At 44.6% G+C, this 17,739-nt stretch overlaps 1 protein-coding gene and 1 pseudogene across 1 annotated transcript in view; both read right to left on the reverse strand.

Annotated features, from left to right (window-relative positions):
- Positions 1-17,739, reverse strand: part of DNAH14 (dynein axonemal heavy chain 14) — a 326,637-nt gene that overhangs the window by 79,769 nt on the left and 229,129 nt on the right. The window contains exons 57-63 of the mRNA XM_047705359.1: positions 17,555-17,736; positions 14,435-14,543; positions 13,803-13,928; positions 12,857-12,951; positions 10,073-10,232; positions 3,007-3,138; positions 2,405-2,500 (exon numbers count right to left, since the gene is read on the reverse strand). Coding sequence (XP_047561315.1) covers positions 2,405-2,500; positions 3,007-3,138; positions 10,073-10,232; positions 12,857-12,951; positions 13,803-13,928; positions 14,435-14,543; positions 17,555-17,736 — 900 coding nt within the window. The remainder of the gene's footprint in view (positions 1-2,404; positions 2,501-3,006; positions 3,139-10,072; positions 10,233-12,856; positions 12,952-13,802; positions 13,929-14,434; positions 14,544-17,554; positions 17,737-17,739) is intronic.
- LOC125086498 (uncharacterized) lies at positions 185-400 on the reverse strand (annotated as a pseudogene).

A 17,739-nucleotide genomic window follows, 5' to 3' on the forward strand; every position in this document is an offset into this window, starting at 1 on the left:
CACTGCATGCCAGGAGTTTTGATACGTTGTGCTCTGTTTTCATTTGTCTCTAAGTATTTCCAAACGTACCTTATGATTCTTCTTTGGGTCACTGATTGCTCTGGAGCTCATTGTTGGATCCTCACGTATCTATGAATTTTCCAGTTCTCCTCTGTTCTCGGTTGCCAACTTCACTCCTTGTGGTCAGAGAAGGTACTTGGTGGCCATCTGCCTCTAAGAATCCAGGAAGACCCACTCTGTGTTCTGCTGTTGGACGCAGTGCTGGTACTGCCTGTAGGTCTCGCTGGTTCGTCATGCTGCTCATTCCTCTTTCCTTATCTTCTGTCTGGTGGTTCTCAATTAGCAATAATCGCGCCTCGGATAAACCTCATTGGCTACGATACTGCCACTGTGCAAAGCTTGTGTCTGGTGGTTCTATCTCAGACCTTTTAAATTTCTGATTTTTGCTTATTTAGGCTTTCAAGTTTATTTTTGGTTGACTTTTAGTGACTAAGAATTTCATGAAAACCAGGCATATCATTCAGGTTTTTAAATTTACTTACACAGAATTTCTAATAATTATTGAAAAACAACGAATGGATATTTCCATTAAATTAAAAATTTCAGGTGAGCCTTGAACAACACAAGGGTTAGGGATACCCCTGAACACCCCCATGCAGCTGAAAATCCACTTCTGTCTCCCCAGAGCTTACTTACTAATAGCCTGCTGCTGAGTAGAAGCCTTACTGATAACACAAAGCGTATTTTGTATGTGCCACGTATACGATATTCTCATAATAAAGGAAGGTAGAAACAAGAAAATGTCATTATAAAAGTCACAAGGAGGAGAAAATACATTTATAGTGCTGTGCTGTGTTTACTGAAAACCATCCACGTAGAAGCGGACCTTGCTGTTCTAGCCTGTGTTGTTCAAAGGTCAGCTGTATTTCTTCTCAAACTCCCTGTTTACTAAGTTGTATAATGTGTAATTTTTTTTTTCTTTAAATTATGAAGTAACCTTTCTCCTGTCCTGGGCTACTCCATTCATGAACTTGCATGTGGGTCAGAAATGGGCTGACGGAGGCACGCCAATTGTATAAATATCGAACTATTTCTGCAGTGGTTGCTAAGTGGTCCTGTGCCACACCCTGGAGAGGGCTCCCAGCCCTACCACTGCCCATCCTGGCCCTCCCCCCCGACTATCCTGTCTTTGTAGGTGGCCTCCAGGACCCCACACTGCTCCGTGACTGGCTGGCGTCTGGGCCACACTGGCTGTTGGATGGTTTGCGTATCACTCATGGATGGGAGTATATTTTGTGGAGCCCGTAAGTGCTTTTGAGTTAGACCTGGGTTAGAGTGTGGTCGCCACTTAGAGGTTCAAGGTATTGGACAAATTTACTAAATCTTTGACTTTAGTTTTCTCCCTTGGAAACATCTCCTTCTGAAAGGTGACTTGAGGACTGACCGAGAAAGTTCGTATAAAGCCTCCACGTGGCACTGGGAGCAGAGTCTGTGCTCTGTAAATGTCAGCTATAAGCAACACATCTCTAAATGGGACTGGATACATACATCATAATTGGCAACAAAATAGTAGTAGTAAAATGACATGCCAACATAAAATGCATTCAGTAAAAATTTGTTAATTTTCTTCAAACTATCCAATACTTTTTATATAGCCAAGTTTTCAAGAAATACCTGGTGGGGAGCAGGCGGGTGACATAAATATTTGCAGTGTGTTGGAGGTTTATAGCCATGTGAGTGCCAGCCCATGGCTACCAGAGCTTCTGGATTTTCAAGTGAAGACCAAAATTCAAATTTTAAATGAAATCCCCAGATTTGAGAAAGAGAGAATTTTATTGAAATGGTGTGGGGGCAGGGGAGGTTTGGGAGAAAGACCGTATACAGGCGAACAGAAGGTGCCAGAGGGCTGCCTTTCCCTGCTGGGTCACCCCCTCTCAGAATGCCTGTGAGTGGGCTGGCAACCTTGGTCCTCCCTCCCGTCATGACACTCCTGTTTTAACTGAACACCAAGAAGTTTAAGACAAAACCACATCTTTATAAAACAGCAGAGTAATTTGATATAAACAGGTTAAGGACAGTTTTTAAAATCACAGATTGATACTGGGTAAGTCTTTGGTAGACAGAAGTCACCAAGCTCTCCTGGGAGAAATCTGGTGAAATGGTAAATTAATACATTACTGACACAGTAATATTTAGCATTATTTAGTGTTTTATTATGTGAAAGGCACCTGTACATATAGCCCTGTATTATTTGCTTAATCACAATTAATCTCTTTACTACCTTTACTATTATCCTCATTTTACCCTAAACTGATGAAACTCTATGGAGAGAATGACCTCTTCTTGGTGTTTCTGACTAGTTCACAAAGCTGTTGCAAGTTTAACAAGCAAACAAACGTCTTACCAGCTGCAAACCTCTTTGTTTCTCGGCCAACCTTTGTCGTGCAATTTTGAGGACATTTTGAGCTTCAGCTACCCGGATTTGCTTAGGGACCACCACCTAAAAAAGAATGTCATAACGTTCAAGTGCTAAAAAATTGTCAAGATTGCTGTTAAAAATGTTGCTTATGTTTGAAAGACATTTGTAAGTGTCAATTCTTCCAATCGGCTTTCCTAGAATTATGTGTACTAAAGGGATAGCAAGTAGTTTAATATGGTGAAACATATGAAAATCAGCAAATAAGACAAGAGCACAGTTGCTATAAATAAAATAAAATAATAAAAATAAAATAAGAAATATAAATATTTATAAGATAAATTTATTTATAAGATAATTTATAAAATAAAAATAGAATAATAAAAACAGAAAACATAAAATTGAGGCCTGTTAGCATAGGATCTTGGATTAAAGTGGTTTTCACTAGGGGTATTCTTCCCACGGCAGTTCCCATGCGCTTTGTGGCGTGTACCCTCTCCCTGGGGCTAGGCCGTGTGACTTCTGGGCTGGTGCCGACACTTGGGGGGACCATACTCAGGGAGACGACACTTGGGGGGGACAGGACGTACCTTCCGTACTTCATGGTAGTTATTCAGAGCTATGATCCAATGGCACATAGAGCAACAGGCAACTGACACGAGGGCAACCTTGTTTGGGTTGAAATCAGGTAAGGTTACAATTTTTTTCAGCTTCGTGAAGACCTAGAGATAATACAATTCCGTGTATTACGAGAAAAAGCAATGCTCGTGTCCCAAAGTTTTCCTCAGTCCCTATGAAAATGAACTTGTATTTCCCACGAGAAATCCTCGGCCCTCCTCAGTCAGAGCTGTGTGGCCGCAGCTGGGACACAGCGACTCCAGCAGCTGCATAGAGAAACATCTGGGACGGACACCTTGGACATATTGTTGCTGCTGTGGCTGGCCTGCTGGCTCTGCTGGAGTTCCACCAAAGGGACTTGTGCCCCTGAGGTGTGAGCAGACGGGACACCATCCCCAACCTTCTGTCCCCAAGGGGCACGTTGGCAGGGTAAGGTTGCTACTTGAAGGGCCCTGTCATCTGCAGCAGAGGCAGCGAGACCCTGGCCAGCTGGGGTCCCTGAGGATACTCTGGCTTCCCAGTCACCTCATCTATGGGCACAACCTTGTTTCCAGTTGGATACATACTATTTCTCTTCTACTTTGGGGAGTCATCATCAAAATAAAATCTTTCTCAGACGGAGACTCCTTTTCTCTTCCTTCCCTACCAGGCATTTCCTCTCTTGCCTGGGAGGACAGAAGAGCATTTTGCTATGCAATTTACATGGCAGGTAGTCTATTATCAACTTACTATTGGTGTTTTCATTATTGCTTAAAATACTGTTACGCTTTTAATACTTTCTTTCAATGAGCTATTATTTTAGCTTGAAAGGCCTGTTTAAACAAAACCACGGGGAATCATTTTTGTTAAGAATGCTTCAGAGAGTCCGTAGTTTTACATTAATTCAGGAATAACATGGATGGCAACCTTAACATTCTGCTAAAAACGTTGCCTTGTTCATACACTACCTTGTATTTCCTAATAGCACGGATCATCATCTAAGTAATTAATTGACTGTGGTATTAGCTGTGTGACTTCTGGCCTCCCTATTACAATGTTACCTTCGTAACACCAAGGAATGAATTGGTCTTGTGAGCTCTCGTCATGTCTCATGATGTCCCTTGGAAGGTTACTGAATGAACCAAGGACAGTGCCTCATATGCATCTACAGATCTACCCGGCTGCCCCTGCATGGAGCTCTCAGCCCAGCTCCTGCCCAGTACCCGGTCTACGTAGTCCTCCAGCTCTACATGTCAGCCACTTCCAAAGCTGCTTTCATGTTTCTGGGTACTTGTTACTGCAGCAACCACTGTCTGGGACCCATATCTCTATTTGCTTCCTGTGAGCATGGTGACAAATTCCCACAAACTGGGTGACCGAAAACAACAGCAGTTGATTCTCTGACCTTGCTGGGATGAGAAATCTGAAATCCAGGTTAGGTGGGATAGTACTCCCTCCTGGGGCCTGGGGGGATTCTCTTCCTCACCTTTTGCAGCCTCTGATGCCACAGGCATTGGCTGGTAGCCATGTCTGTGGCATGTGGCCCTCTTACTACTACCTAATGTACCTCGGTCCAGGCCCTCCTAACCTCCCACCGTCCCTGCCGTACCCCTCCTCTTCCTACAATATGCACCTGTCCAGTGTGGCCTCTGGCTCTACTAGGGCCCTCAACTCCAATGCTTGCTCAGATTTTCATCCTCCTTGAAGTCCGACGGTAAATCTCTATTCTGCTGAATTAAATCTGTTCCAGCGAAACCATTCCCTAGAGTCCAGGCTACCCCATTTCCTTCAATTTTTTCTCTGCTCCAATCTGCCCCCATCTCCTCCAGCATGAATTCATATTTGTAAAGTGCTCAGAAGAGTGTCTGGCACACGTTTGTTATATGAATATTTGTTACACAAACAAAAATAAATCTTCAGGATCCAGTTCAAGACAGTGATGCAGGAGGACCCTGAACTCACCTTCTCCAAATCTACAACTATGTACAGATCAACTATCTCCAAAAGAAACCAAAAAGCTACCTGAATGACTCCTACACATTGGGCAATGAGAAGAAACACCCCTGGAACTGGGAACAGAAGCTGAGACGTAATCTTGCGGTACACCCCACTCCTGACACGGTGACCCACAACTGGGAGGGAACTCACAACCCCAAGCTTCTCTCTCGACTTTTTAGGCCTGTACCTGAGAGAAGACCCCCAAAATATCTGCTTTGAAAGCCAATGACGCTTCCCTCCTGAGGCCACAGTCAAGGGAAAAATAGTCCTGAAAGTGTCCCTGTAGACTCGCACCTCCGCCCCCTCCACAAGTTCCTAGTTGTTCAGTGACAGAGGCCTCTATGCTTATCTTATGGCTCTGACCTAAGGGTTAGTCTTCTAGTTTGACATATCTAACAAAACTAGCAAAAGAAGAACGAGTGAAGTCCAAAGAGAAGGAAGAAACAATAAAAATGAGAGCAGAAGTAAAGGAAATAGAGACTAAAAACACAATAGAGGGGGCGCCTCGGTGGCTCAGTCGGTCAAGCATCTGCCTTCGGCTCAGGTCACCATCTCAGGGTCCTGGGATTGAGCCCTGCATCAGGCTCCCTGATCAGCGGGGAGTCTGCTTCTCCCACACCCTCTGCTGCTTCCCCTGCTTGTGCTCTCTCTTGACAAATAAATAAAATCTTTAAATAAATAAACCAAAATAAAAACACAATAGAAAAGATCAATGAATCTAAGAGTGTTTTTTTTTTTAAATTTTAAAGATTTTATTTATTTATTTGACAGAGAAAGAGGCGGCAGGAGAGGGAACACAAGCAGGGGGAGTTGGAGAGAGAGAAGTAGGCTTCCTGCTGAGCAGAGAGCCTGATGCGGGGCTCCATCTCAGGATCCTGGGATCATGATCTGAACTGAAGGCAGCCGCTTAACCAGCTGAGCCACCCAGGTGCCCCTAAGAGTTGTTTTTTTAAAAAGACAACTCTTAGGGACACCTGGGTGGCTCAGTGGGTTGAGCCTCTGCCTTTGGCTCAAGTCATGATCTCGGGGTCCTGGGATCAAGCCCCAGGTTGGGCTATCTGCTCAGCGGGCAGTGTGCTTCCCCCTCCCCACTTTCTGCCTGCCTCTGCCTACTTGTGATCTCTGTCAAATAAATAAATCTTAAAAAAAAATAAAAAAAAATTTAAAAAAAGATTTAAAAAGACAACATTAAATTGAAAAACCTACAGCTAATTTACCAAGGAAAAAAGAGCACTGAAATAAATAAAATCAGAAACAAAAGAGATACTGCAACTGATACCATAGAGATACAAATAGATCATAAGAGACTGCTACTTACAACTATATACCAACAAACAGGACAATTTAAAAGAAACGGATAAATTCCTAGAAGCATGCAACCTACCAAGACTGAATAATAAAACAGAAAATCTGGACAAAATAATTATTGGTAAGGAGATAGAATCAGTAATGAAAAACCTCCCAACATACAAAAAGACCAGGACTAGTTGACTTCAGTGGTGAATTCTATCAAACATATTGAAAAGAATACCAATCCTTCCCAGAGACTTCCAAAAAACAAAAAAGGGAACACATGTAAAGTCATTTTATAAGGCTAGTATTACCCTGATACAAAAACCAGACAAGGACACCACAAAAAAAGAAAATTACAGGCCGATATCCCTGATGAACAATGGTGCAAAATCCTCAGCAAACTATTAGCAAGCTGAATTCAACAGTTCACTGAAAGTATAAACCATGATCGAGTGGGATCTATTTCAAGGGGTCAAGGATGGTTTAATATCAATTGATCAATCAAGGTGATACACCACATTAACAAAGTGAAGGATAAAAATCACATTATCATCTTAATAGATGAAGAAGCATTTGACTAAACTCAATATTCATTTATGATAAAAATGCTCAACAAACTGGGTAGAGCTAGAATATACCTTAACATGATAAAGACTGTACATGACAAGCCCACAGTTAACATCCTACTTAATAGTGAAAAGCTGAAAGCTTTTCTTCTAACATCAGGAATAGGAGAGGATGCTTACTCTCACCACTTTTATTCAACGCAGTATCCGAAGTCATAGCCAGAGCAACTAGGTAAGAAAAAGATGAAAGGCATCCAAATCAGAAAAGAAGTAAAAACTGTCACTATCTGCAGATGACATATTCTATGTAGACTACCCTAAAGATGCCATCAAAAAATGAATTCAGTACAGTTGCAAGTATACCCAAAACTGAAGACACTGATGAAAGAAATTAAAGAAGACACAGTAAGTGAAAAGTTATTTTATGCTCGTAGACTGAAAAAATATTATTAAAATGTCTGTAACACCCAGAGCAATCTACAGATTGAATGAAATCCCTATCAGAATTCCAATGTCATTTCCACAGAAATACTAAAGTTTGTGTGGAGCCACAAAGGCCCCAAACAGTCCGATAATCATGAGAATGGAAAACAAGGCTGCAGGCATCACGCTTCCTGATTTCAAAGCTGTAGTGACCAGGACAGTACGGTCCGGTCATAACACAGACACACAGATTGATAGACCAGAACTGAGTGTCCAGAAATGAGCCCACGTACATAGGGTTGGTTAATTTATAACAAAGGAGCCAAGCACAGACAATGGGGAGGGGCGCCTGGGCGGCTCAGTCAGTTAAGCATCTGACTTCTTTCAGCTCAGGTTGTGACCTCAGGGTTGTGTGACTGAGCTCTGCATCAGGCTCCATGCCCAGCATGGAGATTCTCTCCCTCCCTCAACCCCTCCCCGGCTCTCAAAAAAATAAAAATAAAAAAAATAATAAAAATAAAAAAGAATATACAATGACGAAAGGATAATCTCTACAAAAATGGTGTCGGGAAAACTTGACAGCCACATGCAGGAGAATGAAGCTGGACCCCTATCTCACCACACACAGAACTAACACAGAAATAAATGGGTTAAAGACTTGGATATAGACCCAAAGCCATAAAACTCCTGGAAGAAAACACCAATGGTGAGCTCCTTGACATTGATTTTGGCAATGATTTTGGATTTGATACCAAAAGGAAAGGCAACGAAAACAAAAACAAGTAAATATGACTACGTCAAACTAAAAAGCTTTTGCACAGTAAAGGAAACCATCAGCAAAATGAAAAGGCAACCTACAGAATGGAAGAAAATATTTGCAAACGATATTTATGATACAGTTAATATCCAACATATATAAAGAACTCCTCTAACTCAAAAGCAAAACAAACATGCAAACAAAAACCAAACAAACAGGGGCACCAGTGTGGTTCAGTTGGTTAAGCGTCCGCCTTCAGCTTAAGTCATAATCCCAGGGTCCTGGGATCAAGCCCCATGTCAGGCTCCCTGCTCAGCAGGAGCCTGCTTCTTCCTCTCCCTGCTGCTGCCCTGTTTACACTCTCTCTCTGTCCAATAAATAAATAAAATTTTTTAAAAAATTAAGCAAACAAAAAACACACCCCAAACAAAAACAAAACACAAAACAAAACACCAAAACCCAATCTGATTAAAAATTGGGCAGAGGATCTAAATAGATATTTTTCCAAAGAAGACACTGAGATTGCCAACAGATGCATGAAAATGGGCTCAATGTTTACTCATCATCAGGGAAATGCAAGTCAAAACCACAGTGAGATATGACCTCACAGCTGTCAGAGTGACTAGGATCAGAAAGCCAAGAGACAACAAGTGAGGATGTGGAGAAAAAGGAGCCCTCGTGCACTGTTGGTGGGATTGTAAATTGGTACAGCCATCATGGAAAAAGTATGGAGGCTCCTCGATTAAATTAAAAAATGGAACTACCATTGGTCCAGCAATTCTACTTCTGGGTGTTTATCTAATAGAAACAAGAACAATAACTTGAAAAGATATATGTATTCCTATGTTCATTAAAGTACCATTTGCAAGAGCAAAGACATGGGAGCAAATTAAGTGTCCACTGATGGATGAGTGAATAAAGAAAAGACACACACACACACACACACACACACACACACACACACACACACGGCAATATTATTCTGCCATAAAAAAGAAGGAAATCCTCCCAGCTGTGACAACATGGATGGGACTTGAGGGCATTACGCTGAGTGAAATAAGACAGAGAAAGATCCATCACTTATCTGTGGACTTTAAAACAAAAAACTGAGCTCACAGATACAGAGAATAGATTGGTGGTTGTCAGAGGTGGGGGGCGGTTAGGGATTGTGAAGGGGGTCAAAGGAGGAAACTTCCATTTAGAAGATAAGTAAATCCCAGCTAAAATAGCTACAGATATCGTATTGTGTATTTGAAGGTTGTTATGGAGTAGATCTTAAAAGTTATCACTGTAAGAAAAGATATTTGTGACTCTGTATGTGGGGACAGAGGATGACTATGCTTACTGTGGTGATCATTTCACAAAATATACAAATACTGAGTCATTATATTGTACACCTGAAAGTAATACAATGTCGTATACCAATTATATCTGAACTTTAAGAAATCCCAGACACTTCAAACCACTCCTGCATTTTTTTTAAAAATTTTTAAATTTATTTTCAGCATAACAGTATCCATTGTTTTTTGTACCACACCCAGTGCTCCATGCACTCCGCGCCCTCTCTAATATCCACCACCTGGTTCCCCCAACCTCCCACCCCACCACCTCTTCAAATCCTTCAGATTGTTTTTCAGAGTCCATAGTCTCTCATTGTTCACCTCTCCTTCCAATTTCCCCCAACTCCCTTCTCCTAACTCCCCATGTCCTCCATGCTATTTGTTATGCTCCACAAATAAGTGAAACCATATGATAATTGACTGCATTTCTTAGTGTGATGCAGTGCCTCCCTCTGTTGGCCTCTTCTCTCATTAAAGAGATTCTGAGACACGGCCTTCCCCCATGAGCACTCCCAGAAGACCTGTTACGTCTCCTCTCGGAGCCTGCTCTATCATCTTTTAACCTGCACCCCTGACTTGCCATGCCAATGCCCAACACCAATTTTACCACGTCTGCTGGACTCTTCCAGACTATGAGCATGGAAAGCATCAGCTGTGCACTCATTAGGGGTCGACTTCTTACCTTCTCCGGGATGCTGTCCTTGTCAAGGTTAACCAGTTTTTTCAGGAAACCAGTTTCTGAAAGAAGCAACTTCGCTGAGGCCCAGTTAGGCTTCTTCTGCAGAAGAATGCAGACGGCATTCATGACGGTCAGCACGAGGAAGGGAGGCCGCGTGTACACTCTGCAACAGTGGTGGAAACCCAGTCAGCTTCACAGCGGACGTCGCACGCACCCTGTAAACCCCGCAGCTGGCGATACACACAGATGCCGGACAGGCATTTTCGTAAGGATAACTATTTAGTCATTTTGAAATATGAAACTATGAAATATGAAATATGAAAATATGAAACTATAAATTATGAAATATGAAAACATATTTCAGTTTTGGGTATTTTTAAATATTCGGGTATGTTTAATATACAGATACCTTTGCTTCAGGAAGATGACATGCATGACACTTAAATATGAAGAACAGTTGAGTTAGAGGACCTTTTCCGCATCAAAGTACTCACTGCAGAGTCTTTAAAGCAGGAACCCTCATGTTACACCAGTGCTGAGGTACTAAGAACTACTCGACAGAGACAACTGTGCCACTCCCCTTAAACACGTCCTCCAACATTTCCCCACCCTGATCTAAGATTCCTAGTATGAAATCACTGATAGAGCAGAGTGCGGGAGGGAGGGCCGGAGTGGGTCTCTCAGGTGTGATTATTGGAACACTGGAAACTGCTTCTTATCCATGTCCTCATCAGCTGACATGCCCCGGCACCATTAGTGAGAAGGTGACGCTCTGGAAAGCCAGGGGTCAGAAGAGCAGTCACGAGAAGTAAGTTTTGGCTGCTATCAACAGCATTTGGGACTTGGGAACAAAAGGCAGGGGTCCATCCATGGTAATGAGTAATGAGTCTCCCCCAAATGAAACCATACAGACTTCCCAAAAGAAGGCAGGCAATGAACATAGATATGTGTACAACACTGTCTACGGGGGTTACCAAGAAGATTCCCCTACCTTAAATTTTACCATTAGAGACTCATTTATTTAGATTAATCTTTGTTTTCATTTGTAGTCTACTTTTAAAATGCAGATATTTTTCAGAACTAAATAATTAAATCATTAACACTTTGTTTGGAACTAATTTCTCAGATGACTTTTCTGAGATTATCAGCATGGTTTTTTTTGAAAGAAGGAGAAAGATTGTAACAGAGGAACTAGGAAAAGAGAGATAAGGTCCGCAGAGGAGAAAGGAAAGCTCCAAAAACAAGTTTTTCCTCAATTTTGCCTATGTTTGACTCTTTTTTAAAGCAAACATAATGGGAATATGGTTAAGATAAAATATATTCTTGATAAAATTTTAATGTAAATTAAAGGGAAAATACACTCAATAGACTATAATCCCACCTACATGTCACTTTCCAGAAACAAATATACCTGATTCAAAGCAAGACCTACCTACTTTGGAAATCGGCTTAAAGGCCTCATTACTACCCAGAAGTCCTCAGGCTTAGACTCTGGTTTGCCCCACCTCTATTTTCTACTACCCCCCTTCTTCTTCCAGTGGCTAACACTGCTAATCCTATGAGAGACAGCCCTTTGCACTTTGTATCTTCTGGATGTCTCTGCCGCACACCCCAAGAATTCCTACTGTAAGGTGTCCCGTTTATCTGGCGTTGGAATCAAAGTGAAATGCACATTAGCAATATCATAAGGTAGAATCCTAAAAACCAACCAGTGAACCAACCAACCAAAAAACCCCCAAGACATATGGGACGCAATCCCTGGAAGAGCTAGGTTTTTTTAGCCAGGGAAAGGGCTGCTTGATCCAAAGAAACCTCTTGATTTGAGCCCTCTTAACTTGAGCCCTTGCCTCACGCCAGACTCGTTCTAGGCCCCTGACGTGTTTTAAGCCATCCAGTCCTCTGATGACCTGTTATCCCTGTTGCATAAAAGGGAAGCTGAGGCATAGGGAGGCAATGGCAGGATCTCTGCCCAGGAAGCTTGGCGGCAGAGCCTGTGAGCTAGCCCAGGTCACACACCACCCGCAGAAATCAGGCTCACGGGTATTTGCACTGGCCTCTCTCTGGGGAATGTCCACCAGAGAAGAGCTGAGAGAACGGACTTTCTGGAACAAAGGCATGAGGCATGCTGCTACTTTGCCTGCGGGGACTCATGCTGTCCCTCGCGCTCACGGGCCCGAAGCACCTTTCTGCCTTCAGACTTGTGCTTTCTGTGTCTCCTGCTTACCACATCCTTCCCTGAGACACCTTCCTGGTGTGCGTGCAAGTCCGTTCGGTTCTCTGCTCCCAAGCAGAGTGGCTTCGGCTGTGGTGCTTTCCCCGGAGGGCCCCACTGATTAAAGACAGATTGTCCATCCTTAGAGTCAAGCACGTGTGACAAATATGGCAGACTGGCCTACTTCTGCATCTTTAACGGAAATACTATTTCTGGTAAATAATGGACAACTCAGCACATCTGAGGGGTGACAGCAAACTCCAGTCGCGAGCATCTCTCCAAGATTCCAGCTAGAAACCTTGGGATCGTCCCATTTCTTCCCGTGCGGCCTGCAGCCTGGCTGGCGGGAGCCTTCCTTTCTAGAGGTGACATAAGACGCTGACACGCCCTGTGGCTGATGGCGCCACAAGGCGACGACACTCAGCATGTGACACGCATGATGACAAATTTCAAGTCACCAAGATGGCTAAGAATGGCTCAGTCTAACAACACAGGAATAGAGGCCTAGTCCCTCTTCCTTCGTGTCTGTGTTTTATTGTGAGCATTCGCAGCTCCGACAAATGCAGGTGACCCACCTCAGCTCCGCCACATCGGTTTTGTCCAGGGCACTCAGAGCCACCACCGCCTTTTCCAGAGCTGGCAGCACGCTTTTTACTTTGTGGGCAGTTTCCTGCAACAAAGTCAGAAGCCCCCAGATGTGTCCGAATGTACAGGCTGTACACCATACAGTCTTCTATTTTGAACTTGGAAAGTAGCTTGGACTTTTTTACGATATGTGCTACTTACACTGCTGGGAGCGTGTGCGTTATTCCATCCCTGATGAGACGCTGGGTGTGGTTCCGGCCTTCTCCATCCGACTCAGTGGGCAGTAGCAATGCCCTTTCAAGGGGTTGTCCCGTGACAGGGGTCACTGCCTGGCTAATGAAGCCTAAGCTTCAGAGCCCCTCAATGGGCCCAGGCCCAGCTTCTCCCCTCCCCCCCCGGGCCCTGGAAGGAGCTCCGCCAATGTCGGCAGGGATGCGTGTTTTCTCCAGACTTGCACAAGTTAGACATTGTAACTGCAATCAGGTTTCCTGTCGGGCCAGGTGTCATGGGAATGCCCGGGGACAGGTTTGGGGTCTGGACACAGTCACCTGTCTGTATAATTAAGTTACTGCAAGCTATGTCAATTAGGAATGCCTTCTAGAAATGCTTTTGCTGTCCCCTGTTCCAGCTTTCCTGGGCAGATGACACTAAGTGCTCAGCCAAGGGACATAGTGTAACAATTTATGCCACGAGGTCTAAGAGCTACGTGGGTAATGGAGGAGAAACAAGATTTGCAATACACCGATCCGGAATCCGGTCTGTGGGAAGTCCTTGCACGCACCTTGCACGTGATCGTGACACCAGATGGTGCAGCAAACACCATGCTACATGTACCAGACAGTGTCCCTTTTTTTTTGGGGTGGGAGTTAGGCAAAGCAAGCCATCGTTTTTTGCAAATGTCCCAATAACTGTGATGGATTATACACTGGTGCTTACCTTAGCATACTCTTCCACAATTCTTTCTTCTTCAGCCATAATTTCTTCATCCTGTTTAACAAGCATCTGGACCTTCTCCACGACTTGTGAATCTTTCTGCAGTTTTTCCACTAGGGCTTCCATTTCCTAATGAGACACGCAGGTCTTTTGAGAATGCATCTTAAGAGACATGGTATTTCTTCTTTAAAGACAAATTCGTTTCAAGACAAATTCATAAAATTCATTTCATTGCTAAAAAATTAACCAAAATCAGCCTGAAATATATTTGCTGAATAGACGAAAGTGCAAAGGATGACCAGAACCAGTGAACATCATGTCATGCGACACAGGTCAAGTTTTAGAATACGCTGCAGACTGTGAGTTACCGCAGCACCGTTCTGGGTGGTGCAACGGACGATGGCACAGTTATGCTGTGTGAGGTTTTACAACTAGCTGGGGGCCTTTGCTATCATTGTTGTCCTTGTCTTGCCCATTTTACAGACAAGAAAGTTGAGGCCCACAGAGCTACCCAGCTGCCTGCTAACAAAACTGGGATCTGAAGCCATGTTCGCCAAGTAGCAGAGCCTCTGCTTCCCAATGCTGCTCTATATTAAACCATAAAATCTTTAAAAGCAATTTCAAACCAGATCTACCTTTGTTTTTTGTTCTATCTGTGGGCCAAGGATCAAGAGCTCCTCCTGCATCTCTGTAACAAGTACAGTTGCTTCCAGGATCTTGGAGAGACCCATACAAAGATCATTCCTGAGGAGGTGAGAAGAATTAAGAAGGCATAAGATGTAAGGAAATGTCAGCAAAGCAAGATATACTACGATCTTGTATTGAAAGACAACATGGTAAAATGTCAATTCTCTGCCAAATGGATATATAGTTTAATGTGATGTCCCCAAACTGCAGTATTTTTTATTTTTATTTTTTTGTAGATAAAGACAAGCTTCTTCTAAGGCAAATGAACCAGGATGTTTAAAACAATTTTGCAGTAGAACAGGGTGGGTGGTACTTCTCTGCCTGATTGTGAGACTGATGAGGTCATGACTGGGTCAGGACCAGGGTCCTGGCAGAGGGTCAGGCTCATCGATCAACAGAATCGGACCAAGAAGCCAGAAGCAAACCCACGAAAGCATAACTAGCTCTTCACGAAGGTGCAAAAGTGGCAGCGGAAGGAAACGTCTTCCACAGAGGATGCGGAGGGACCGGTCAAAGGGCATGAACCTCGACGTAAGCCTCAGGCCTGCACAACACTAAGTCAAAGTGGACCTTGGAGTGAAGGGTAAGTGGTGGGGCTAAGATATATATATATATATATATATATATATATATATATATATATATATATATATATATATGTAGTTTGTAAGGAATAAAGTAAAGTAAATATATATACTTATTTTTATAAGTATATATATTTACTTTACTTTATTCCTTACAAACTATATAAAATCAGCAGACTACAAATCTGTTAAGTCAACAGAATTTTAGTCCTGACTCTAGCAAGCAAGATGAGGAAAAAGCCTGCAGAAGGTACAGTTTCTACTTCTTGGCTTTCCTAGCCTAAAAGGATGTCATCAGCCGTGCCCTGCACGGTCAATGATGCGGATGCTGTCGGGCTTTTCCCCCTTTGACCTAACCTCCGGACAGGTCTCCAGAATGTCTCATCTAGATTCGTGCAATAGCTTTCAAATCTTTGCTGTGAGTTTTCTTTCTCCAGTTTATCTCAGAGTGATCCTCCAAACATACACGTCTGAATTACCCAGCTAGGTAAACAGGGTTGTTACTTGTCGTGAGCTGCATGTGTCGGCCAGTGCTCAGCAGTTAGTTAGCTCACCCCCGAGAGCAGGTGCTACTAAAAATAAAATGAGACACGCTGAAAAGACAGGGAGGCCACTAAAGCTCAGCTCCCGGGGGAGCACACATGTAGGGCGGGGGGTTTGGGACTTAGCTCCCCTATAACTGGAATGTTTCACTGTGAGTTCTAGGGTGGGGGAGAGATGTGGATTGGCTGTAAGGGACCCAGACCCCCGCTTTTTCTTCTCCCAGGTCTACCCCTGGGAAACCTCGCTGCTGGAATTTGTGAGCAGTGAGGAGGAGCTGGGGAAGGGGACCCCTCACCTGGTGTTTTGTTTACCACTTGATGGATGTGAGCAGTTATAGGTAGCCATGAGAACGACCATGCGTGTAAGGTGACAGTCTGAAGGTGGTCCTGGTCTGACCCACACATTGGGGTGTGGGGGGGTGGTGGAAGGTGTTCTGGGCTAACACAAGGAGTACAAGGGAGAAACCACCAAGCCACCTAGAGATGTGTTTGGGCTGCTGGCATGAGTGCGGCACGGGCAAAGACAGGGAAGGAAGGAAACAACTGGGACAGGGTTGCACCCATTGCCGTCTCGTGGCTGCGGATGGAAGGCAGCAGCCCCTGTGGTGGGAAAGGGACACCTTAGAAACTTGGATGTCAGAGGTGGAAGGAGGGTCCCCTAGTCTCCTGACTCCTGTCAGGGGGGCATCTGGCCGATTTCCCAGACTGCTGTTGTCACCCTCAGTTTAACCACCGAGCAATAAAAAGCTCAATCCAAGGACTCGGAGAAACCACCAAAAGCCCCAGCCTCCAGGCCTGATGAGAGTTTACTGAAAATACCAGGACAAGGTTCACCTTATAAACTAACAGGATTCCTGGTCACCTCGCTACACGCTTGGCCCCCAGCAATGGCTCCAAACAGAGCTGACCGTGGATCCCCGCGCCCCACCTGGCCTTGTCAACAGCAGCTTCAGAAGATGAGCCCTGTGACCCTGCATTCACATCAGGCTGCTGCGCCCCTGGCCCCCATTGGTCTGCCAGATCCAAGCTAACATGTCCAGCATGAGAGGTGAAGAGAAACTTCCATGGTCCTGCGTGTCCCGTGGCACGCCCCTGGACGCACTCCTAACTGGCCCAGCTCCACAGTGGGAGCCTGGCTGCAGTCTGTCCTCCCAGTGCTGCAGCCAAAGGACAGGATGAACTTGCATCAATCACTGTCAGGACAGGGAGACCCCAGTGCCCGGAGCGGGAACCAGGTCAGGTGGTGGGGGTGGGGGGGTGGGGGAAGGGGACATTGCCGTAGGGCAGCTGCTCTGTCCGGGGGTCCCAGCAGCCTTCACGCCCCCGCACAGGTCACGCAGACCTGGACACAACTGCTGGAGGGGTCTTGAGGACAGCCTGTGGCCTTCTGGAACAGAGACAGCCGGATGCTCCTGGGCTGGGGTTGCACGGCCCATTCCGCTCATGTCCCTGTCCTCCGGGGAGGCTGTGAGGACAGTTTCTCGATGTCGCTGGGGCTCTGATCAGGTACAAGACCTGCCGTGTCGTGCTTCCTTGCCCACCTTCCCTGGGGGCGGCTGGACACGGGCTCTGCAGCTCCAGTGTGTCCTGCTGTCTGTGACATCGGGCTCCTGGTATGTCGGTGTTGTCCCCAGGATAATGGCTCCCGCGGCTGCTCATGCTTTTGCGATGTGATTGAACAACGGCCTCTTCCCTGGCTGCGTGTGTGCGCCCTGTCTCCACCGACGGGCAGCCCTCAATGCCAGACCTTTCTGAAGGGCTTGTGCCGCTGCTGCCTATCCTCCCCCCACCCTGGGAAAAGCAGATTCGGGCTCCTTTTGTATTTGTGTTTCTTTCTAAAATTAAAAGCACCAATTATATGTATATGTGTGTGTGTGTGTGTGTATATATATATACATATATATATATATACTTTTTAAAAAATTTGGTCTCAAAGTCTTACCTCTTTGCTTGCATGTCCTTCTCTCGTGACCTCAAAATGTGAGCAAATGTATCCATGAACCGCAAGTAGCTACTGGGAGTGACATAGTAATGCCTTTTAGTTTTCTCGAAGTATTTTGTGTTCAAGTCTTCTATACTTCTGTGGATTTGGACACATGTTGGGGCAAGTTTTTCTTTTAAGTTCTG

This window comes from Lutra lutra, chromosome 15 (genome assembly GCF_902655055.1).
Source record: "Lutra lutra chromosome 15, mLutLut1.2, whole genome shotgun sequence".
Taxonomy (NCBI): Eukaryota; Metazoa; Chordata; class Mammalia; order Carnivora; family Mustelidae; genus Lutra; species Lutra lutra.